This window comes from Pinus tabuliformis, chromosome Q (assembly GCF_031772625.1).
Source record: "Pinus tabuliformis cultivar Carrire ecotype Pingquan chromosome Q, CPIR1, whole genome shotgun sequence".
NCBI lineage: Eukaryota > Viridiplantae > Streptophyta > Pinopsida > Pinales > Pinaceae > Pinus > Pinus tabuliformis.
In genome coordinates, this window is record NC_142296.1 from 638341905 (window position 1) to 638366324 (window position 24420).

General features: G+C 38.4%; 1 protein-coding gene across 1 annotated transcript; it reads left to right on the forward strand.

The window, feature by feature from the left end:
* The first annotated feature begins 19272 nt into the window (after positions 1 to 19272).
* Positions 19273 to 23416, forward strand: LOC149221086 (ran-binding protein 1 homolog c-like). The gene is made up of 4 exons (XM_089384990.1): positions 19273 to 19804; positions 20418 to 20569; positions 21902 to 22027; positions 22725 to 23416. Exons 1-4 carry the CDS (start codon positions 19623 to 19625, stop codon positions 23030 to 23032), a joined length of 768 nt encoding a protein of 255 aa, XP_089241116.1. The 5' UTR covers positions 19273 to 19622; the 3' UTR covers positions 23033 to 23416.
* Positions 23417 to 24420: the final 1004 nt, after the last annotated feature.

Below are 24420 nucleotides of genomic sequence, written 5' to 3' on the forward strand. Positions count from 1 at the left end.
TGTCAAAACCCAAGAAGCTTCCAAAATGACACTTGCCTCAGGGAATTCGACTGGTGATGAGTAAGAGGTTCCAAATCTCCAAGTGGAAGCAAGAACCTCCAAGTGGAATCAAGAACTGACAGAGGGCGAGGACACTAGTCAGATCTCAAGCTGACTCATCCTCTCTCCAAACATCTATATATGGATCTCCCCTCCATGAGATCTAGAGGCTGGAATTTTGTGATTGCAAAGAATTGCTGTTGGTTTGAGATCAGAATCATTGGGTGCTTAATGCTTTGAAGGGAGGTGAAGATAGGAATTCCATTTGCTGGGAAGGAGATGCTGGATTGGAGCCCTCTGGGTTGTATCTCTTCCTGAACCTTGTTATTCATTAATAAAGCTATCTTGGTTTCTCCTATATACTGATGTATCTTTGATGTATGATTGCATTAGTATATTTAGTTTATTTCTAATCCTGAACTAGTTATGAATATGAATCTATGTCTTTGTGTAGTGTTCTTCTCTTGCGATCTTGCAGAGACCTGTTGAAGCTGGGTGAGTGAGAAGGCAAGTAGCTGGGAACTCCCAAAGAGAAGAGAAACCGGATCGAGGGACAAATGGAAGACACCGGTTAGTCCATCCATCTCTCTTCATTCTTATTTCATAAAGGAAGAATACTAAAATAGCTGTCTCTGTTTGTTGCTAAGGCACTGTCACACCTTAGGTGGATAGGATCGTCCTGCATAGGCATTTTTCCCCACAACAAATTGGCGACTCCGCTGGGGAGATCTGTTTAGTCATTTTATTTGTGTCTCTATCATTGTTTGTTTCATAGACTCAGAAGCAAAGTAGACAGTTGCTGCCTTGATCCAATCACTGGATTTGTCTATGATCTGAACAATGGACTCACAAATGATTTGATGATCCTTTGTGATAGATCTTAGTACCCCCTCAAAGCATCCCTTTGATTGTACCTTGCTTGTGTTTTTGATTTGGCCTGAAACCGTTGATTAATCAGCAATATGTGACCCAGAACCCAGTGAGAAACTCTCGTTTCTCCTTCAGCGCGAACCCTGTGAAGAGGTTCTGCATTTCAACACAGGTCCCGTGAAGGCTACCTGCGCTGAATGTCAAAACCCCAGTGTTGAGGTTGCGCTGAACCAGTTTGGCCTTGTGCAACTGGGGTTCTCTGCTCTGTTTTTCCCTGTTTTGATCTCTGATTTTTGCAGCCTGTAACCAGCATAGGTACCAGTCTGATAACTCCTTTTCTCTGCTTAAATTCCGCCTCCTTTTGTACAAAAAGACTGTGAGTGTTTTTATGTGTTTGTGGCGTCATTTACAGTTTTCCTTTGCATGAGTGAAATAATCATCTTGTAGCCCTTGATTCAGATCTGTTGGTTGTGATCTTAGGAGAGAGTTCATTGGCTGTTTACAGTTGATTATACATTTACTTTTGCTTTTGGTTTGAGTTTGTCTCTTTTAAGTGTCAAAACAAGTGTTCATTTCGAAATTCGTAAAGTGTTGTATTCTCTTCTACCCTTTCTGATTTCGAAAAAGTAAACTTGTTTGTACTTGTCATTTAAAAGCAAATTCAAAGTTGTACAAAAAGCTTTCTTTGTAGGCATCAATACTAAGAAAGCGGAAAACAAACACCTGCATTGTGCATTTGCATCTTGATAGTTTGCATGCTTGATTTAGGAAAAGTGCATTAGAGTGTGCTGATTGCTCTTTGAGAAAAGATGGTGTCTTTCTTTTCCCTTTGTAGCTAGGATTTTCAAAGTTGAAAAGATATAAAGCTTGCTTATCATCTTTAGACTGCATTTAGGAATTGTACCATACATCTCGTGGTGATCCAGAAAGGAAAACTTCTAAAAAGATCAACTTAAAATAAACTGAATGAACTTAACAACACTTTGCAACATAACGCACAACATAGAGGTCTAGGCTAGAGACGTGTTCCGGCGTCGTAAAGCCTGGTGACTGTCGATCTCGTTGAAGGTGGGTGATTCCTCCTGAGGGACGATAGCGCCAGTACGGATTGTGCTCCCACGTACCGTCGCATATATATTGGGAGACCCCTATAGGCATAAAACCTTTTATCCTTAGGAAGCCGTGTCGGCCGCCCTACTGATCGCAATGCACTGAACACAGCATTCAGGAAGATCGACCACCCGTACCCTAAAAAGTATTCTGCGGTTTTGCGAAAAGTTTGGCACACCCTCTGCCTAGAACTCCAGAGCAGTTTCTTTTGGCCTTTTTCAGACTCTATAACAGAAAAAGTCCATCCGAGCATTTGTCACTTCGGGCTCGTTAAAACATCGAAGGAGACTAGAGTCATCTTTAAGCTTTTTCTCGACTCTTTAAAAGTGAAAAAGAAAGTTGTGTCTAAAGCGTCGTTAAAAATTTATTTTAAACGGAACAATCACCCTTTATTCCCACGTTGATCTTTAGGTTGAAAAGATGGAGCCCACCAACCAAGGAAATCCCCTTGGTGGAAATCCTAGTCCCTTCTCCTCTTGGGGAGATGTTGGTGTGCCCCATATGGCCACATTGTCGCTTCCAGGACTGACAATTGGCCTGCCGGTCTGGCTCTTTTCAACCAATGTCGTTCAGAACACCACTATTCCTGAACAGTCGAGTCAACAGTTAGATCAGACCAGAATTGCCCACCAGCCTTCTACTTCATATAATTCTTCCTCTCCTCCTTCCTCTTCGCTTGACGGAACTGGTAAAACAAAAAACCGAGTTCCTAAGGAGAAGAAGGAAAAGAAGAAGAAAGAGAAGAAGAAGAAGGAGCCAAAGGCGACTGGGGGCAAACAAGTGTCGTCTGACAAAAATCCACACACAGCACTCACTAGGCCTAAATCGCCATGTGTCATATGCAAGGGAGACCACTTCCACAGAGATTGTCCCTGCATCCCTCGGATACTAAGGGACTGGTCTCCCCGTTTGCACAATTCGGTAGCGTCGACCTCTGATAGCCATGTTGACTGCTCACCGTCAACTAGCGGGAGTGAAGCCCCAGGACAGAGAGGGAAAGCTAAATTTCCCTGCAGACTGTGTGAAGGCGATCATGCCATCCACCGTTGTCCCTTCTTAGACGAGGAAAAAAGAGTTCTGGAAGATCGCCCGATTTTACGAGCGCAACTTCCTCCTGGATATCAAAGACTCCTGCCAAGTCCTTCGCTAGTTCAAAACCCGGCTGGCCCGCTCAGATGGTCAGCCGAAGCACCTATCATTGAAGATGAACCGTCTGAATCCATACCTGACGAAAGTCAAAAGGTTGAAGCGGCAGTTGACCCGGTTTTGCCTTCAGAGGCTCTATCTTCGAATGATACCATCACAGAGGAGAATAAAGACGACACCGTCCAAATTCTCTTCATCAACACTGACTCTGATGAACAAGGGGGCAATGCCCCCATTCCTTTATCGCAGGAAGGAAGTTCGTCAGAACGATATCCGGCCGTCTATTCGGTCCCACCACCAAGCAACCTAGTTGTCTCGTTCAACTGGAACCAACTAGGCAGACCCCGGTTGCCAGCAAGTATACCATTCAGAATTATCGTTCAAATATACAGAATGGTAATGGCTGGAACTATCATTGATGAGGGGGCATCTGTGAGTATCCTTTCCTCTATTGCTTGGAAAGCGCTTGGTTCGCCAGCGCTTTTGCCTGAAATGAGAAATCTATTAGGCTTTGATAAAGGAACCAGTCGACCTTTAGGGATCCTCCCCAATGTGCCCATAACATTGAAAGGGAAGACCGTTCAAATGAACGTGATGGTCGTTCAAGGACCCTTGGATTATAACCTACTCCTTGGACGAGACTATATATATTGCATGGGAGCCATAGTCTCCTCACTCTTTAGAGTAATGTGTTTTCTGCACAAAGGAAGAATGGTCAAGCTCGTGGACCAACTTTCATTTCCCAGATCACGCATCGCAAATAGTCATGAACCATCCCTAAATGGTCTATTCACGCAAGAAGTGTCTCAACCCATGGTCCGTCCTCCTGATGAGCGCGAGTAATCCAGGAGGATATGACTGAAACCCAGGGGGCATGCGTCCTGGTCTGCTTCGGCAGGGAAACTTTGGGTATAGAGTAGGTTTCCGTGGGAGAATATGACTAGTCCGTACCCCGTCCGTAGAGGAAGAGGGGTTGTTCTAGAATAAGATTCTTTTGTCAAAGTTATGTGAGTTGGCGGGCATCGTCGCTCACCTTTGTTTATTTCGGTAGACATCGCCGAAGAAGTGTTTTATTCGTAGCCGCGAACGAGACAATCTTTGGGTAACCTGAAAGAGGTAAGCCTCTCTCGTTAAAACAAATGTTTTGACGGAAAAGAAGTAGAGGTAACCTTGAAATCGTACTTTATACCTGGGGGCATGCAAACCTTTTGGAGTGCAAGCAAGGGGCGACTATTTATTTTTTAAATTTTTAGGACCTCTAACCCTTTAAACTCGTAGGATTAGTCGTTTCCGAACTTGCATAACGAAAGGTGCGGGGCATAGCTTTGTGAGATGAAGCTCCATAAAAAATAGAATCTCAATGAGACACTCTTATCATATGACTGAGTTAATCGAGCAGTTTTAGCACACAGTTCATGCTCGTTAAAAAATAAATGCAAGATCCGAGCAGTTTTAACGCGGACTTCATGCTCGTTAAAAAATAAACATAAGCAATGAGCAAGTGTTTCCACCAGCGTTTAAGCTCATTTTAAAAATAAAAAATGAACCACTACCCGGTAAATAACCACTGTAAATGTAACCTTATCAGCCATTAAAGCCTTGCTCGTGTTTGCACCGTCACCTCCACTTTTCATTTGGCCGATCGTTCACCTCCATATGATTGTTTACCCATTTTGAGGAACAACTGCGAAGAGTGATTTCACCTAGCCATCCTTGTGACACTGCCGTGATTGAAAAATTCCAACCTGTACCTGGAATCAGCTGCTAACCTGCCTTATCACTCGTTCCTCAAAAGACGAGTCTTCTTTAAGCTCTTTTCATCTGACTCGTAAAATATGAAAAGATTGCCGAGTTTTGGCCTTCCAGCTTGTTAAAGCGACCGGAAGTGCTATCCCTCCTCTAGATTTTAATCTTTTTGGACTTGAGGGATTATTGCACAAAAAGATTGAGCGCTTGTTTTATTCGGCTCGTTAAAACTATCAAAAACTCATCCCTTCTGTATTGTTTTATACTTTTTCGGACCTAAGGGATTAGATGACGAAAAAGGAACTTTGGAGTTATCTTTACGTACCTTTTCAGACTCTCTAAAAATGAAAAGGGACCGAGTTGTCTTTGTCGTTAGACTCGTTAAAATCATTAAATAGCGACAAACTTGTCTTTAGACGAGAATGAGTTTCACTATCGCTAGGCTCGTTAAAACATAGCGATGGGCTTGCCCGAAGGGCAGGTTATAGAACAAGCATATGTTATCCTCCTCAAGCTTGACAAAAATAAACAGGTACTGGTCAGCAATGACTGGGGAAAAATTGGGAGAAACTAAAGAAAACTTTGATGGTAGCAAGTCGCTCTTGAACATGACACTTTTCCTCCGTACCACAATCGGGTTGGGTTGTTTCATTCACCGGTCACATCACCATGGTCTCGCCATACCATCCATATTTGGGGTAATGCTACCGATCCATCGCATCAGTGTCGCCATATGTTCAAGAGAAGTCGTTCAGAAAAAGTCAACCGTGTCCCATCCACTGCCATACATTATCCTTCATCCTTTCATGACCGCCACCCTGGATCATATGTCACAGATCGTTTTCACCTCCATCAAAATCATTAGCTCCGTTCCGTGTCACTGATGTGGGATTCATTAAGGCCCTCCTTTGACGGATCGCTTCTTGTCGACATCAGCTCATTATCCAAGAAGTTGATCTAGGAACAACCCCTTCAGTACTTTGAAGCTTGCATGCCTCAATGGCAAGTTTCTCACTTTCGGCGACAGGTATACATCAATGACCTTCGACCGAAAGATTTTGCGTGGTGTTCGACGCCAAGTCCTTTATTCACACCACGTGAATTGTACTGCAGTACCTTGAGGGTCATTATCATTATCGGTGATTCCTCTCGCGCTTGTTAACAGTTTACCTCATTGACCGGTAATCAAGCGATGTCTTTCCATGTTCGACTTCAGAACATTTCTCACATGGATCGACTTGTACTTAGAGTGAAGATCGAATGAGTTTGAAGACCCCGGATCTAGTTTCATCAATCCGGGCTGCAATATATATTCAGGAAAAATAAAGACATTGACATGTACATCATTGCAGCAGATAATCATCCTACTCAAAGGATGATAATTTCATCAAAATTATCAGTCTACAATCAGACGATTGTCTACTCTATGTACAGAAAAATGAATTTATAAAGTTGAGCATAGGAATGCCCGCCTCAGCTAGATCATGAAAGCAGTATGAAAAATAATGTATTGTATTGTATCTTATTACAGGTCTTCTCCCAGCATTGGATGAACTTTGGATCCTCCTGGATAAAGCATTTCACCCGATAAACGGCCTCATACTTTAGGGGGAAACTGTTATAGACATTTTTGTGCCTTACAGCATTGAGCATGAAATGTCCATAATCTAAGGGATCCAAAGTCCCTAAACATGTTTTCCCTACCCCTAGAGGAACAAGGCTAACAAACCACAGCAATTCACAGAAGTTCTCCACCAGAAACTGCTCAAAAACAAGTCAATTCAGGATCATGTCAATGGCTCCACTGGCTGTCTGCGCTGAATGTCAAAGCCAACACTGGCTACCTGCGCTGAATGTCAAAGCCAACACTGGCTACCTGCGCTGAGCGAGAGTGGACATGTGGCAAGCTCATTTCTTAAGGTGTCAAAACCCAGGAAGCTTCCAAAATGACACTTGCCTCAGGGAATTCGACTGGTGATGAGTAAGAGGTTCCAAATCTCCAAGTGGAAGCAAGAACCTCCAAGTGGAATCAAGAACTGACAGAGGGAGAGGACACTAGTCAGATCTCAAGCTGACTCATCCTCTCTCCAAACATCTATATATGGATCTCTCCTCCATGAGATCTAGAGGATGGAATTTTGTGATTGCAAAGAATTGCTGTTGGTTTGAGATCAGAATCATTGGGTGCTTAATGCTTTGAAGGGAGGTGAAGATAGGAATTCCATTTGCTGGGAAGGAGATGCTGGATTGGAGCCCTCTGGGTTGTATCTCTTCCTGAACCTTGTTATTCATTAATAAAGCTATCTTGGTTTCTCCTATATACTGATGTATCTTTGATGTATGATTGCATTAGTATATTTAGTTTATTTCTAATCCTGAACTAGTTATGAATATGAATCTATGTCTTTGTGTAGTGTTCTTCTCTTGTGATCTTGCAGAGACCTGTTGAAGCTGGGTGAGTGAGAAGGCAAGTAGCTGGGAACTCCCAAAGAGAAGAGAAACCGGATCGAGGGACAAACAGAAGACACCGGTTAGTCCATCCATCTCTCTTCATTCTTATTTCATAAAGGAAGAATACTAGAATAGCTGTCTCTGTTTGTTGCTAAGGCACTGTCACACCTTAGGTGGATAGGATCGTCCTGCATAGGCATTTTTCCCCACAACACCTCCAAAGGGAAAAGGTGACCCAATAGTGTTGCTAACTTGGTCATCCCCTCTAGTATGTCTAGACAAATCTTCCTCCCTCAACCCAATGCATAAGGGTGGGCTAAGAACATTGTAAATACCATAAGTGTGCCTCTTAAGTGAACTGTGCTAAAATTCCAATGTGTGGTCTCTATGTTGCCCCTCATCAATGGCTAGCCCAAAGGATGGTTGCACATCCTCATCCATCATGGACTCTACACGAGCCTCTGACTTCTCCTCCATAGACAACCCAACATGTAAGACATGCTCACCAATCAGTTGTAGGTGACTGTCGTCCGACAACTCTGTCATAGATTTGGATGCCTCTGTACCTATTGGCTCCTCATCAACAGTGGGGATGTCTCCCGACACCTCATCAACATGTGGTGCACTACTATCACTTGAGAACTCAGTCACAACCTGGGATACCTCATCAATGGATACCTCAACAACGGATGACATCTCATCAACGATTGTATGCTCAACTGTCTCCTGTCCAACCATGGCCCCTTGAACTACTCTCTCGTCTTCTTCCTTAATCCTCTCCATCATCCGAACATCATTCCACTAAATCCCCATTGGTTTGTGCATGCCTCTTAGTTCACATAACTCTCAAAAAGAGAGGGATGCCTTAATGTCATGACCCAACGATTGGTATGCCCTCCAATTTGCTTCCAATAACTCCACATCAATTGTAATCATGTCTTGCCATCTTGGTGCATTACCCATAATTTTGGGCATAGTGGATTTGTTGTATAATTGAGAATGGTCATGATTCCCAATTGCAGAATAAATCAACTTTCCCCCCACATCAATCATCATTTATTACATCCTAATCACCTCATGCAAGGTTACAACTACCATTTTGTTTGATTCTAATCTTTCTTTGGATCCCATGGTTTCTTAGTTTTTTATTCTAGCCTTGTCATAGAACGAAGGTTTCTCACAAGCTAAGCCAAGATTATGGCTCTGATACCACTGTAATGTCCAAAATAGGAAAAACGATATATGCAAGAAAATAGCAAATTTACACCACATTTTTTTTTTAAAATAATTTAGTAAACACCAAGAATAATCAGAAATATGGATGCAACTGAGCCATTTTATTATAATTGGTGCAAGAGTACAAATATATGGAAGGAATACACTTGGGCTTGCCTTTTTTGGCAAGCAGAGCAATGCCCAGGTGAAGCAATGATAACCCAAAAGTCGTTCAACTGTTGCTATGCTTTGCCCTAGTAAATATACATTGTCTGCTGCAAAGATATGGTTGAAAACCCCACCTCCGGTGCTCATAAAATTCTTCAAATTTATTTCTGAGTTCCTTTTTAAAAACCCAAAATAACCCAGAAATTGTTTGTCCTGGTTTTGACCCTCCAAAATTGACCCCCAAAAAGGCACTGCATAGTCCTTAGTAATTATGCACTATGTGCTGCAAAGATATGGCTGAAAACCCCACCTCTGGTGCTCAGAAAATTCTAAAATTTTATATCTAGGGTCCTTGTCAAAAACCCATAAAAACCAGTTTGGCCTGGTTTTGAACTTCCAAAATCGACCCCCAAAAGGCCCTACGCCGTCCAAATATGCTGAAGCACACTGCCTACCATTACACCAGCAAAATCCTCCCCAGACGCTCCTGAAATGTAGTAATCAACTCCACCAATACTTCCCTTATTTTTCCTGCCAATCAACAACTCCAATGGTTGAAACTCTATCTCCCACATATGCCCAATTTCTCTCTTGTGCACTGGCCATAGATTCTACAAAGTCATTCCTGAATATTGATGCCACTTCCAGCCCTCAAACTCACTCAACAGCCAACAAATCTATTGATCCTTCTTCTCCTAATTTCTCCTGGTAATATCCCTCCGGAAGAATGCTGCAATGGCTGCACTAGATCCACTATTGCGTCCTCCAGAAATACGCATTGCTGGGGCGAACTGAATACAAATGCTGGAAATCTCTCTACAAATCTTCTCCAGATGATAATGGATGAACCTCTCTAGGGTGGGACTCGAAGTCCCTCGAATAAAGGATGAGTTCTCTACTTGGAAAACTCTTGCCAAACAATAAGTGACCTGACTAAACATCTCAAGCAGCATAATCAAATTCGATAAGCCAAGAATGCCAAATGAAGTGTGATGTCTTCCTTTTATAACTTCTGCGGAGTCTTTCTTCCCGCCTTTTCTTCCCTCTCATACATTTCGAATCATTGGCTTAGGGAGTGAGTATTTCTTATGTGGGTGGTCCCCACATATCATTATCAAAACAAATTAATATAAAATTAACTTGTCTCTAACTCCTAAGTCTTCTATCAAAAATCAAATGGACCCCGACTTCACCAAAATTGGCCCCCAAAAAGTGGTGGGACAGGGGACTTATCGCGACGCCCGCGAACCGATTTACGATGTCTTCGTCGCTGACGTTCGTCAAGCAGGCCACGTAAGAAATAAATCTTGTTCCAAAATAATTTAGGAAGGGACATTATATCCACAAGTAAGTTGAAGAAGGAGGTTGGAGCCTACTCATTGTTGAGGTTGGAGCCTTTATCAGGTTGTATCTTACCACAAATGGAAACTTGCATATTTGGGGATAGTTGCCTCCAACAGGTCTGGGCCTGCAAATTGTTGTAGTGAATTGAAAAGAAAGAAGAAGAAGGATGGTGGTTTTTTCTCGTATGGGTTTCTACCTTACAATTTGTGTCTCTTTGTGATGTGATGTCTTCTTGTCTTGTAAGACGTGTACACAAGAGGATAAAGAGGGAATCATGAAAGCAATTATGAATTTTATGAATTTCATATATATATATATATATAATTCACACATCTTACATCATCCTTTGAACTTATATAAAACACAATTGTTAGTAAAGAGGAAAAATAAATTCAAACATGGTTGCTCACTATCTCATACTAAATTAGATTCAATTAATTTATTTTGAGTAAATTCTATTAGGCAATTGCTTTCATAATTCCCTCTTTATCCTCATGTGTACACGTCTTACAATGGGTTATATATATATATTCTTAACAGATAAAATTGTTTTCTTTTTGTAGAATCTGATAATACAATTTCTAGCAAAATTGTGATTTCATGTTATTTAAAATGCACTTTAGAATTTATAAATGCATTTAACACCATGAAAAATCTCAAGGCATTCGAACTTTTCAAACTAAACAACTTGAAATTAAGATTCATAAAAATCTATACTAGATTTGGACAAATATAACTATAAAAAATATTTGAAAAAAGATAATTTCATCTATTAGTTAGACTACTCGTGTATGTGTGTGTATCTATATATATGTCCATTTAAATTTAGATGGGATAATTAACCAAGTTATAATTTCTAATTTAAATTTGAAAAATGTAAAAGTGGGTTTTGAGTTATTTATATATAAATGGATTAGAACATTATTTAATAATATTTCAATATACTTATACATTCTATTATTTTTAGTGATTTCATGTCTTTTTAATATTAAAATTATTTCGTAATAAATTGTTTTATATCATTCTTCTATAGAAGTGTTTTTCAATTTGAATATTATGCACACATATGATTGCAAGCTTGGAAATCTTTCTTGCAAGGAGGTTGCAAAACAAATATAGGACATGTTTGAATAATTGGGTATTTTTGGCTTTCTTCCTAGCTTCTCTAATTTTTCTAATTAAATTAGCTTTACAAGCTTATAGATGTATATTTTGAGTAGGTTTGATGGTTAATAATATGTGTTTCCTTGTAAGAGGTTATAGGTTCAAATCCAAAAAGTAGTAGAATATTTACAACTCTATGAACTCTTGCAAATCAAATCATTATGCAAAAAAAATACTTTATCTCACATCTCATACATCAATTTGATATCTAACTTGCATAATTGCCAAAATGAATGATGAGTAGAGATTTAAACAACAAATTCATTTTACCAAAAACAAAAACATATTATGAGATAATATTTTGAAAATTAAATATACTTGAGGTAAATAAAAGGCTTATGTTGAATATAACAATTTTGCTTCCTATTTCATTGTTTTTGAAATAATTCTTCAAATCAACATGACCTTCCTACATAGGCACAAGTTGTATGGTATTTCACACATTTATTAAAGATGGATGTACATTGTTTTTTTTTCCGGGGAAAATAGAGTTCGTAATTTCTATTAAAAATAATAGCGATTACATGTTGTAGATGCCAAGGCATATGCAGATGTGTGGCAGTAGCCACTTACAATATCCAATACTTCAGGGAAGTATGCAGTAAAAGCCCTCAGACAGGGCAGCCATAAACAGGGTGTGAAAGCCCCAACCGGCGTATACGACAAACCTTACAAACTAATAAAACAGTAAATAAACGAGAGCTTCTGTGTAGGGCAGAAGTAGCTCAAAAGGCAGCCAAAAGACAGTGGGGAGAGGCACGAAATGGGAGGACACCTCCGCCATCCCCTCAACTCTCCACCAAAATCCGTAGAAGCCAGTGAAAGAGAGCTACCCATATACCCCGAGAAGCCAGGAAAAACAAAAGCCAAACCAGCAACAACCATGGACGAGCGGCCCGAATGGATGCAGACACAGACTCTGCATCACAGATCCCTCAACACTCCCCATAGCCGCAGAGGTGACAGGCATAGGACCAAAAATGTAACCAGCCATCAGCACAGAAGTCCATAAGGACCCGGAACGAGCTGAGGCGGGTCAGATCCGGGGGCAGAGGCGGCAAGGGCAGCCACCTCGCCCCCAAGAAGAAGTTCAGAAGCCCAGAAACCTAAGGCCCCACCAGCGGCGAAGAGCAAGACGCAGGCCCGAAACCCCGGACGAACCTCAAGGCAGAAGGACTGTCGAAGAGCAGGGAGCCGCCGATGCACCGGAGGACGCCGACGCCGCTTAGCCCAAAGCCCGAGTCGCGGAAAGGAAGAAGAACCGCGCGAGAGAAATAGGGGAGCCGAGGTCAAGATCACTCCGCAGAAACTGGTCGCAGAAATTCCAGAAGCGTGAGTTCCTCAGCAGATAGTCACCAGGACGAGCCCCCGCACAGAAATCGGGCGAAGGTAAGAAGGAAGGTCGGCCAGAACAGGTCGTCCAGAGCCCCCCCCCCCCCCCGCAGGTAGCCCCGCCGCCGCAGGCTCAGGCCGCAGCCAGAGCCGAGCAAACCCTAGGTTCGCCGCCCAAGTTCTTCTTCCGCCAGCTCCGCTATCGTATCCTGAGCCTACGTGCAAAAAATCAGATGGATGTACATTGTTTAATCAATGTTAAACCTAAATAAAACATCAATGTAACACATGTATCTTTAAATGAATTTGGACTATACTAGAATTGTGGACAATTGAGCTACATGAAGATGCAAAGGCTCTAATTTGGGAAGAATATTATTACAAGAAGTAGTAATTCCAAAAAAATGAATCTCAAAGGCTCTAATTTGGGAAGAATATTTTTACAACAAGTAGTAATCCCAAAAAAATGAATCTCCAATTCCAAAAATATGAATCTCACTAATAGAGATTCACAATAAGGAATGATAATAATAGATATTTTTTCTTAATATTTAAAAACAATCTCAACTAATTTGACGTACAATATTTGTGGAAAATCTTAAAAGTGGTAGAACTATATGGTTATTATTTGAAGAAAGTGGTAAATTTAAAAAAAAAAAATGAGATTAAGGAGGTTTTCTATCTACCATTTATTAAAAAATGCGAAAGAGAATATTTCATCTCTCTACCATATGTTTTGTAGCCAAAACATGTTGGGATGAAGTTGCCTTTATCTTAAAAAGTGAAGAGACCAATGCAAATTAAGTAGATGAAATGATTCAAAGATAGCCCAAGGAAACCTTTCAAATCTCATTGTTGAATCATGTAGGGAATATAGTGTTGGGTTTCATTTGAGGGAGTTTGTGAAAGGAGAAAAACCAAAAAAAACTCCAGGCATCAAGAACAATTTTCAACAACTATTTTTAATTGCATAATTGAGTGTGCAAGAATCTAAATGGCTAAGGAATGGAAGGGCCATGAAATTAATATTTAGGGTCATGAGGCAAATACATGCAAGAAATTAAGGATCCTAAAGGAAAAAATTAGGCTTAAATCAAATTCCTAGTGTTTGCAAATCATATAATGGATCACTGGAGACCTCGAATAAATCCATTAATCAAACTTAACTTTAACTAGGTTTTAAGGGGTAACCCATCCATAGTTGGTGAAGGTATATTACATAACAACCATAAATTCCTTGTGGTTATTTTTGAAACCAATATATGTGTTGATACTAATACTTTAACAAAGATCCAAATAATGAAAATAGGGTTGAGTATGACATATCAACTCATTTTTTGATAGTTGGAGGTTGAAGGGGATTCCCAACTATTATCTAGCCCTCAAATAATACCCATGATTGAGAATCTAGATATTAACATGATTCCTTGGCTTTTGTCCCCTATTGTATCATAGAAAATGACAACCCTAGATTGCTTTAAATAAATCAATGTTAATCATACAAAAAGAGAAAAATTAAAGTGGTGTATGTTATGGTGAACATTGGTGGCTAAGGTTGGCTTAGAAAAGTTTGCTTTACAAGCAAATAAAAGAATTTAGAAGATGGAGAAACTAAAATAACAATACAAATTTTGATAGAGAAATGTGAGTAAGATATATATATATATATATATATATATATATATATATATATATATATATTTATATATATATATATATATATATATATATATATATATATATATATATATATTTATATATATATATATATATATATATATATATATATATAATTTTTCAAGATATTTCACTAGTAAGATATCCTACTTGCCAAATTAATTTGGAAGAAAAAATAATAATGAAAAATAACAATAATTAAAATAAAGATTCCTAGATACCTCTCTTCACCTCTCTTACAATACAATAAACTATGTTCCCACTTGTATATTGCTTTGCTTTGAGATACATCCATTGATCAAACTTAACTTTAACTTGGCTTTTAGGGGTAACCCATGCGTAGTTGGTGCAAAGGTATATTACATAACAACCATAAATTCCTTGTGGTAATTTTTGCAACCAATATATGTGTTGATACTAATACTTTAACAAAGATCCAAGCAATGAAAATAGGGTTAAGTCTAACCTATCAACTCAATTTTTGATAATTGGAGGTTGAAGGGGATTCCCAACTATTATCTACCCCTCAAATAATATTTATGATTGAGAATCTAGATATTAACATGATTCATTGGTTTTTGTCCGCTATTGTATCATAGAAAATGACAACCCTATATTGCTTTAAATAAATCAAAGTTAATCATACAAAAAGAGAAAAATTAAAGTGGTGTATGTCATGGGGAACATTGGTGGCTAAGATTGGCTTAGAAAAGTTTGCTTTATAAGTAAATAGAAGAATTTAGGAGATGGAGAGACTAAAATAACAATACAAGTTTTGATAGAGAAAGGCGAGTAAGAAATATATCTATCTATCTATATATATATATATATAATTTTTCAAGATATTTCACCATGAAGATCCTACCAGCAAAATTAGGGAAGAAAAAATAATAATGAAAATATTATATATAATTTTTCAAGATATTTCACCATGAAGATCCTACTGGCAAAATTAGGGAAGAAAAAATAATAATGAAAATATATAATAATAGATAAAATAAAGATTCCTATATACCTTTCTTCACCTGCCTTACTATACAATAAGCTATGTTCCCGCTGTCTCTTGCTTTGCTTTGAAATACATCCATTAATCAAACTTAACTTTGACTAGGCTTTAACGGGTAACTCAAGCATAGTTGGTGTATAGGTATATTACATAACAACCATAAATTCCTTGTGGTAATTTTTGCAACTAATATATTTGTTGATAATAATACTTTAACAAAGATCCAAGCAATGAAAATAGGGTCAAATCTTGCCTATCAACTCAATTTTTGATAGTTGGAGGTGGAAGGGGATTCCCAACCATTATCTACCCCTTAACTAATATCCATGATTGAGAATCTAGATATGACATGATTCATTGGCTTTTGTCCCCTATTGTATCATAGAAAATGACAACCCTAGATTGTTTTAAATAAAGCAATGTTAATCATACAAAAAGAGAAAATTTAAAGTGATGTAGGTTATGGTGAACATTGGTGGCTAAGGTTGGCTTAGAAAGGTTTTCTTTACCACTAAATAGAAGAATTTAGAATATGGAGAAACTAAAATGACAATACAATTTTTGATAGAGAAAGGTGAGTAAGAACATTCTCTCTCTCTCTCTTTATCTATATATATATATATATATATATATATATATATATATTCAAGATACTTTAGCAGTAAGAGATCCTAACTTGCAAAACTAGGGAAGAAAAAATAATAATGGAAATCTAATAAAAATATAATAAATATTCCTATATACCTTTCTTACCCTCCCTTACCATACAATAAACTATGTTCCTACTTTTTTTTTTTTTTGTAAATTACAACAAAGATCTTTCTATTAATAAAAAAGGAGGTACATCATAGATACATATGACCCATGCAATTATCATAACCAGAAGAACCATTTGGACTCTGAATTACAACAACACCAAGCAAAAACTATACCATAATTCGAGATCAGAAGCCTGCCATTAGTTAGGGCAAATATAAACATAATAGAGAATAACAAACAACATGTTACAAATCCACCATAGATCTTGCTCACTGCCCGAGGTCATGAATACCTATAGAAGGAACAACCATATAACTGCCAACAAAATGACAAGGGCCAAGTACTAAACCACCCATGTGCGCACACCACAACTACCATAATTTCCTTTAAGCCCACAGAAATGGAGAGGGCCATCATCGGTCTTGCCATCTCTATCAAACTTTCCTTCATCCCATCAACCAAACAAGCTACGTCCAACATCATCCCATAGAGAGTCCTCGCACAGGACCAACGGGACCAGGACGCCAAAAAGAGGTTAAACCAAAGTCGATGGTCCACCTAACATGAAACATCCTCTAGCATAGTTTCAAAATGACAAATAAGTTTCCCTAATGATGAAAGAGACCATTGTAAAACCATCCAAATCCAAAATAGGAATCCAGGAGACCCAACACTAGTACTGCAATGACAATGGAAAAAAGGCCAAAAACATGAGTTCTCAGAACTCAATCCTAATTAGATGAGATAATGGTGATGTCTTGAACACTATCCACTGAAGGGTCAATATAGTCCCCATGATCAATAGGAGGGTTTATCAGATCATCAGAGGCTGAGTCTGATGATAGAAATTCTTCCACCTGAGCCAGTCTAGAATCCACATTATCAAGACAAAAGTGTAGATTGTGCAACATGTGCTTGATGTCTTCCAATTCAAAGAACAAATTATAATTTTCAACTTGTTTATCTTTGAAAATCAAATGAAGAAAAGTTTCCATTTGCTGGTGCAAAGCAAGAGAATATAAGAAATGCAACCTTTTCTTACGAAATCATCCTGGGCCCGGGGCCCCTTTCAAATCCAAACTTAACAATTGAAGCTCAGTATCATAATGATAGGGTTGCTCCTCAATCTCTTTTGCCTCCAAGAGAATCATTTCCCTTCTAATGTCAAGAGGAACGACAACAAAGAACGTACCAACCGAATCAAAAGAAAAAGGACGAGTGTGTTTGAGGCCAACATAACTCATACCACCCTTCCTACTCAACATTCTATGCCGAGGAGGCATGAAGCCATAAACCATATAGCAAACTAAACAAGTACAAAACCCATGACCAACAAAATAGGAAGAAGGACAAACAACTAACCCTTACTCTTTTGAACGAAAGACTAGCAAATCATCCCCCTACTGCCACAACAAAGGACCGAAGTCAAGTAAATAACCCAATTCTAGACAATTGAAGGACATAAGACGCAAAGACCCCCAAAGCCTAAGCAAATTGAGAAAAAAAATAGTACTCAACTTTACACTCAGAGCAATATCCACTCCTATAGTACAAAGCGACTCACCCAAATTGAGGGCAAAACAAAATATCATTAACAACCCTAAATTAACCACCAAGGGTTCCCAGAGAGAAGACTAGGAACCACCCAACGAAACCTGCGTTATGAAGCCCAAAATGACCCAATGAAAAGTATATACCCAAGTAGATAGAGACAAATTGAAACTCAAATGTACAAAGAGAACGTAACAATTATAGTCCCAATAACCATCACAAAGATAATAACACAGGTGGAATTCTACCACAATCCAACCAGCAATTATACTACACTGAATGAAATATGAATGTAGAACCAGATTCACAACATAGTGAAACAATTGATGAAGAAATAACCACAATACCTCACTTCTTATCACCCAACCCAGTGCCAATGCTATTGAGACTGTAAAGCCAAATGCCTAAGAGAGACCAGCTGCATCCACACTCCACATAAGCAAAGGGAATGGCAACACCACCCAGGCCAAGGAGGAGGAAGGTGAGTATAAACCAACCTCACCTCATTTCCCACAAGTTACGTACCCTTGCCACCTTAAAGATTCAAGGTTGCATTTAAAATGGCGGGACTTGTTTTTATCATACAACGCCCTCCACCAATTCTCTACCATGCCATAACGAGATGAAGCCATCTGTTAAGGAGGCACCTCAAGGAATATGCATTAACAATAGGGATATCACCCCCATCGGGGAATGTTCCTAGTCACTTACTTTGCTTTGAAGTATTATATTTTCCTTATTATTCTCATAAAGGATGCAATTAGTTCTTATGTAATCTATGAAAACTTTTCAAATTGAGTTAAGATTCTCATATATGGATAAGGTGATAAAAACACATTTTAGTGACTTTGGTTCAAATTGGGTTAAGCTTCTCATAGATGAGCAAGGTGATAAAATCATTTTTTAGTCTTTGGTTTTCATTGAGACCCCACATTAGGTTAGGTTGAAAATAATTGTATGTTACAATTGAAACCCCACATTAGGTTAGGTTAAAAAGAATTGTATATTACAGTTAACTAATGCAATTCTATTTCTTAATGTAATCTTCACTTTTTTATTTTTAAATGTGGTTCAAGAACACAAAGTGACCGGTACATCCACGGGAAAATCCAGGCAGATCAACCCGAAGGGATCTACTAGCCGACCAAACTAGCAGTGCCTAACCCCAAGGGCGTAAAAAAGACTTAACTCCGTGACCTCCCAATTGGAAAGGTACTTAACAATAAGAACTCGACCAACTAAGCTATCCCTTGGAGCTATGTAAACTTCACTTTTACTTAAAACCTATTAATTAAATATAAAAAACAAAAGACAATAATGAACTTTGACAATTAAATTATTCTAAAAGGTTAGATGTATTGGCTTTTTGTTTTTTTAATAATAACACTAAGTGTAACTAGTAACAACATCCCACAAACCAGAAATTTATTACTTGGCAAAGACCAAGCTACTTCCATCCATGATGAGCATTTGAAAGATCCATGTTAAAGGAACATCTAACCCTAATAAATAAATATTAATTAATCAACCTACACCAAATCTATCTATAATTTTAAATCTATAACCTTTTAATATATATATAATTTGTTTTTAGTTATATCCACGTGAAAAGTACCTATATGACGCTTCGATACTACTTTTATACAGTATCTCATGCCTTGAGTACATTTTGCCCTTGGGATTCTGGAGCACAAAAATTAACTTCGCAAGGAAACATCCCCTCATAATAGCATGAACCTCTTACCTTGGGATTCTCTAATTTATAATTATTTTCTTACCACCCTCGCTTCAATCCAGGCCGAAAGAGATGCTACTTTATGAAAAGCGAAGCGAGGATGCTTGCCCACATTCTCACTTTTCTCTCAAAGCTCATTTCCCTCCATATAGACAATCTATCAGTAAGCTCTGGCAGTCGCTCTGTCATTTTTTATTGCTGCATTTTCTTGCACGCGTGCTTCAGTTAAAACCTCCGTTTTGATTAAGATCCATTTTTTTGCCTCCGGATCCCATTCTTCCTTTGATTTCAATCCAAATCTCCCTTGCAATGGCTGGAGACAATGTTGCCTATGAGGTAGAGGTAGAGGAAGAGGCAGGAAAGGTAGAGGAAGAGGCAGGAAAGGCTGTAGCAGAGGAGGAAGATACAGGAGCTCAGGTTGCACCCATTGTTAAACTACAGGAGGTTTCGATCACAACTGGAGAGGAGGAGGAGGATGTTATGCTTGATATGTAAGCAACTCTTAACCAGTACATTGCATTTTATTTTTACCCTTTTCCTCTGAAATGTTACCTTCGTTGGACGATCTGATACCATTGTTCTATCGAGATTTGCCTGAATGCAATGTTTTAGCAGTAGGGTAAGTTCGAAGTGCATTTGGGTTGATGCTGATTCTGACAAATGCCATCTTTCTACATGACCAGGATTCAAACTTGTCTTTATAGTGCCCTGTGCTTTATATATATTTTGGTGTAGTTGGAGTTTTCTATAAGTCATAGAGTTCAAATCCATCGGGGTCTAGTCTGATTGGGCTTGAGACTATGTTTTTACAGTACTGTATGTTTCAAGTCCGTTGGGGTCTAGTTATATTCAGCATAACAATGCTTAAGGTGTTAGAGGCTTCAGACCACCAGGGTCTGTGTAAATTCTATGTTTTAAGATTGCGTTGCTCTTTGAATTCACTTGGTCTTGTATAAAACTTTTGAAATTTTTATATCGACATTTCATATGCTCTTTTTCCTTTTTATGAGGATTTGCAGCTATCATTGTTATAACTTATTATGTAGATGATCCCAGAGACCTGATTTCCCCAATGGATGTTTTCATATAATTTTTCCTTTTTAGGAAGGCCAAGTTGTATCGGTTTGATAAGGATGGGAATCAGTGGAAAGAGCGTGGAGTTGGAACGGTAAAGCTGTTGAAGCACAAGGAGACTGGGAAGGTCAGATTGGTCATGAGGCAGGCCAAGACCTTGAAAATCTGCGCCAATCATTCAGGTATGTGTGTGGACTCCTTTGTCTGATAGTCCTAGTTTGGTGTTTAATTGGTTTTGATGGATTGGAGACCCTGAACAGTTCAGGTTTTGATTCAGTCGCTAGCAGATAGCATATCGCATTCCTTGTGCAGATTTTACCTGGTTTAAGACAACAAATGTATGAATAATCTATGGAGCATAGCTCACTTTTCTTTTACCATGTCCTTAAATGAGCAGTTTTCACTTGGATAAGCTGGCTGATTGATAAATAAGGATGAAGCTGCAATGGTGATACAATTAGGTTTTTCCTTCTATGTTTATAATGTAAAATTATTTTTTAACTTTATTGCATCCCAGGCTAGAAGATATTTCGTCATTTGGAATCCGATTATGTGCTATCACCACTGGTTGGAAATTCTTTCCCATAAGCCAACGTACCAATGTGATTATCCAAAGACCCAATGAATATATTCTCAATGTCCTTTGTTAGGATCTCCCTTATAAAGAAGGATACAGCTATCTTTATTGAATTAGGTATGGCCTCTTATGCATTTATGCCAAATTATTTTGTTTGATCTTCCAAGGTGATTGGATCTGAGGCTACAAGATGCGTATCTCTTTAGAACAGGGGTATATGTTATTACAATTGTCGTCATTGGTTGAAAATTATTTCCCATAAACTATGTGCCTACATGATTATTCGAGGACCTGATTACTGTGCCCTAAATGTGTGTTTTGAGGCTTTTGCAAAGTTTCAGCTTGGGTTGTCATAGTGGATATGAGCTGACTAATTGTGGCAGATAGGATTTGTTGGTATTATCATGTATTATGTTTTTGGGGTTTGGTGTATGCGTATGTTTGCTATGCAGTTCTGCCTACAAATTTTCCCATCAGGAGCACGACAGTAATGATGAACACTATTTAACAACACTTGAATTAGGGTAATAAATATTGTTTGACAATACTTGAATTGTGCTTATGAATATCGTTTTGCAGTACTCAAATGGCCTTTTGTTTTCATATTTTTATGCAAAGTTCTTTCACTTGAAATCCAACGGTGATTGAGCCCTAGATGACTAGATATGTTTTTCTTTCAGACAGTGTATGTGTTGTGTTTCAAAATGAAATGATTTCATTGAATTTGAATTTTGTAAACCGTTGGTTGGAAATCCCCTAAATCTCTTTAACAACGTGATTATCCATGGACGTGATTAATATGTTGTCATAGTGTTTTAGGCTCTTGCCAAATTTCAGTTTGTGTTGTCATATTGGATATCCATCGAGTCCTTTCAACTGAAGTGATTTTCTTGGTATCTCCTTTTCGGTTTGATGTATGCCTGGCTTTGTTATGCAGTACTTCCTTCAATCTCAGTTCAGGAACACAGCGGTAATGAGAAATCTTGTGTCTGGCATGCTAATGATTTCTCGGATGGTGAACTGAAGGAAGAACTATTTTGCATCCGGTTTGCTACAGTGGAGAGTAAGTAATCATTCCCCACTATAATTATTTTTTATTTTGATGCTTTTTATGACCATCATATGGTGAGTGTCTGTTGATTTTTGCACTGACTAATAAAAAGAATTCAAAGTCCAGAATAACTGGATGAGATGCATGTAGTTTATTTGCCATGGGATCTTTCAGACGTAGTATTTATTCCTGCACTTTATCATTCATTACATAACCTGAATCCTTGTATTGATGTGCTAAACGGCAATTGTTGAATGATTAGCTAAACATGGTTTGTAAGTTTTAACCAGCACATGATTTTATCATAGTAAAGATAAACTTTGATGGATTATGAGAATAGTGATCCCTGAACTGAATCTGGAGTTCTTTCTTTTTCCATCATACGGTTCTGAAACTTTCTTTGTGAATATATGTGGATGTAGACAGGTTACTCATTTTCCTTGCTATTTCAGACTAATCATAAAATGATCTCAAATGGCTTATATAGAGACTGCTTGGCAGATCCTGGTGTGAAGCTTCCCTGCACAAAGGATGTCTTCAAGCATTGACCAGCTTTAGAAACTAGTCACTGTATTCTCTATAGGAGGACAGGCGGCGGTGTTATGTTTTCTCATAATGTTTTTGGGCTTCCTCTTTTATCTCTAAAAAACATTCTATTCTCTTAATATCAGTAGTTGCTAATTTTGCTTACTGTATCTTTTTAATGCAGATGCTAAGAAATTCATGGAGATGGTTGAAGAAATTGCAAAATCCCAAGACAGAAATTCTGAAGAGGAAGACGAAGCTGCAGATACAGCTGCTGAAGTTCTCAGAGATTTGAAAATTGAAGATGGAAACAAGACACAAGAAATCAAAGAAGAGTTGAAAGAAGACACGAAAGAGGAGAAAAAGGAAAAAGTAGAGAAGTTGGAGACTAAATATGAGGAAAAGGAAGAAGATAAGTCAGAGGTGAAAGGAGAAGCAACAGTGGAGGAACCACTAGAGCCAGCTGCTACTGAAGCTAAACAAGAAGCTTGATTGCTGTCCTGCCAAAAGCTTGATATGTTCGATCCCCCAATTTAAGATAATTTTGTTGATGAATTTAGCGTTGCTGTTATAGTCATAATGTCAAAAAGAAATGTTTAGTGTGTTTCCTGCTTAGGTTATTGTTTGCTGCAGTGTGATCCATTTGCCAGTAAATTATATTTTTTTTTCTTTGGCATCAAATAATCATTGAGGTCAGAGATCAGGGGTCAGAGTCATCAAAAGTTAAGTGCGATTTTTTGCTTCTCTTTGTCTACTTTTGCAAATGGTTTTTCTCAGAACTTCCCACCCCCAGGAGTGTTTTGTTCATTGTTGCCGTGTATGGTAGCTTTTGAATTCCATTGCAATATAACCTGTCTTTTGGTACTAGTTTGATCAGATTATTAAGTTGCAGTTCACTGTTCTTGGCAACCTGGCTTTACTATTGTTCAAGTTATTAAGATTGCAATTTATACAGAAACCTTGTAGAAGCAGTTTAGCCTCACAGAGAAAGACAGTAAATCATGGGTTCCATCAATAATATCCCAAAATTTATTCAAATATAGCTATGTAAGCAATACATCGAAATGCCTATAACCCTTTTTTACGTAGATAACAATGTGTGAAATGGCTTTTCTTGTCACTTTCCCAAAAATAATTGAAGAGAGGTTGAGGATGGGAGTTATAATGTCCCAAGGGGTGTCTCGCACAAATTTGGCGATAACATCCCACTGGTGGGCAGATGCTTCTTCCGACTTTAGGGCTGGTCCTGACCTAGATTCAACACTTCATTGGGGAAAAAATAAAAAAATTGAAGAGAAACTAACCTTTGATTGACATTTTAGGTATTGTATAACGGAAAAACATATATTGTGTTTTGATTCTGTATGTGCTTGTTCATTTAGCATGGTTTATAGGATGGAATGAACTTACAAGGCAATTTGGATGGTTTATGACAACATGAGTGGACACTCAATTGAGAGAGTAGGGTAGAGCCTAAAAGATCATGCTGTTTTGTAAATATTAATTTAGGAGGATATAAAGTCATCGGCAAACAGGATGTCATTCAGACCATAGTTTTAAAATTCGGACTCAAACTTTGACTTGGCCACCTATCAACTTGGATTTCAACTCACACTCAAATTGACTTGGATTTAATGAAACTGGTTTTTAAAAAAAGACACAAAAGAATTAAATTTTGATGAAGAAAACAATTTTAAGATTCCAAACCATTAGACACAAAATATGCAAAGTTTGCTCATCTATATACATGTAAGAGTGAATTTCTCAAAGGGCACTAAGTGCAATACATATCAATGCCACAATACATAATCAGTGAGGGTCTAAATGACCTCTTGAGTCCAAAAACCATGCTACAAGCTATTGACCTACTACAAATCATT

Coding starts and splice junctions, on each gene's coding strand:
- LOC149221086 (XM_089384990.1), top strand. CDS start 19,623: ATGGCTGGAGACAATGTTGCCTATGAGGTAGAGGTAGAGGAAGAGGCA. Junction 19,805..20,417: donor GAGGATGTTATGCTTGATAT/GTAAGCAACTCT, acceptor TTTCCTTTTTAG/GAAGGCCAAGTTGTATCGGT. Junction 22,028..22,724: donor CCGGTTTGCTACAGTGGAGA/GTAAGTAATCAT, acceptor TTTTTAATGCAG/ATGCTAAGAAATTCATGGAG.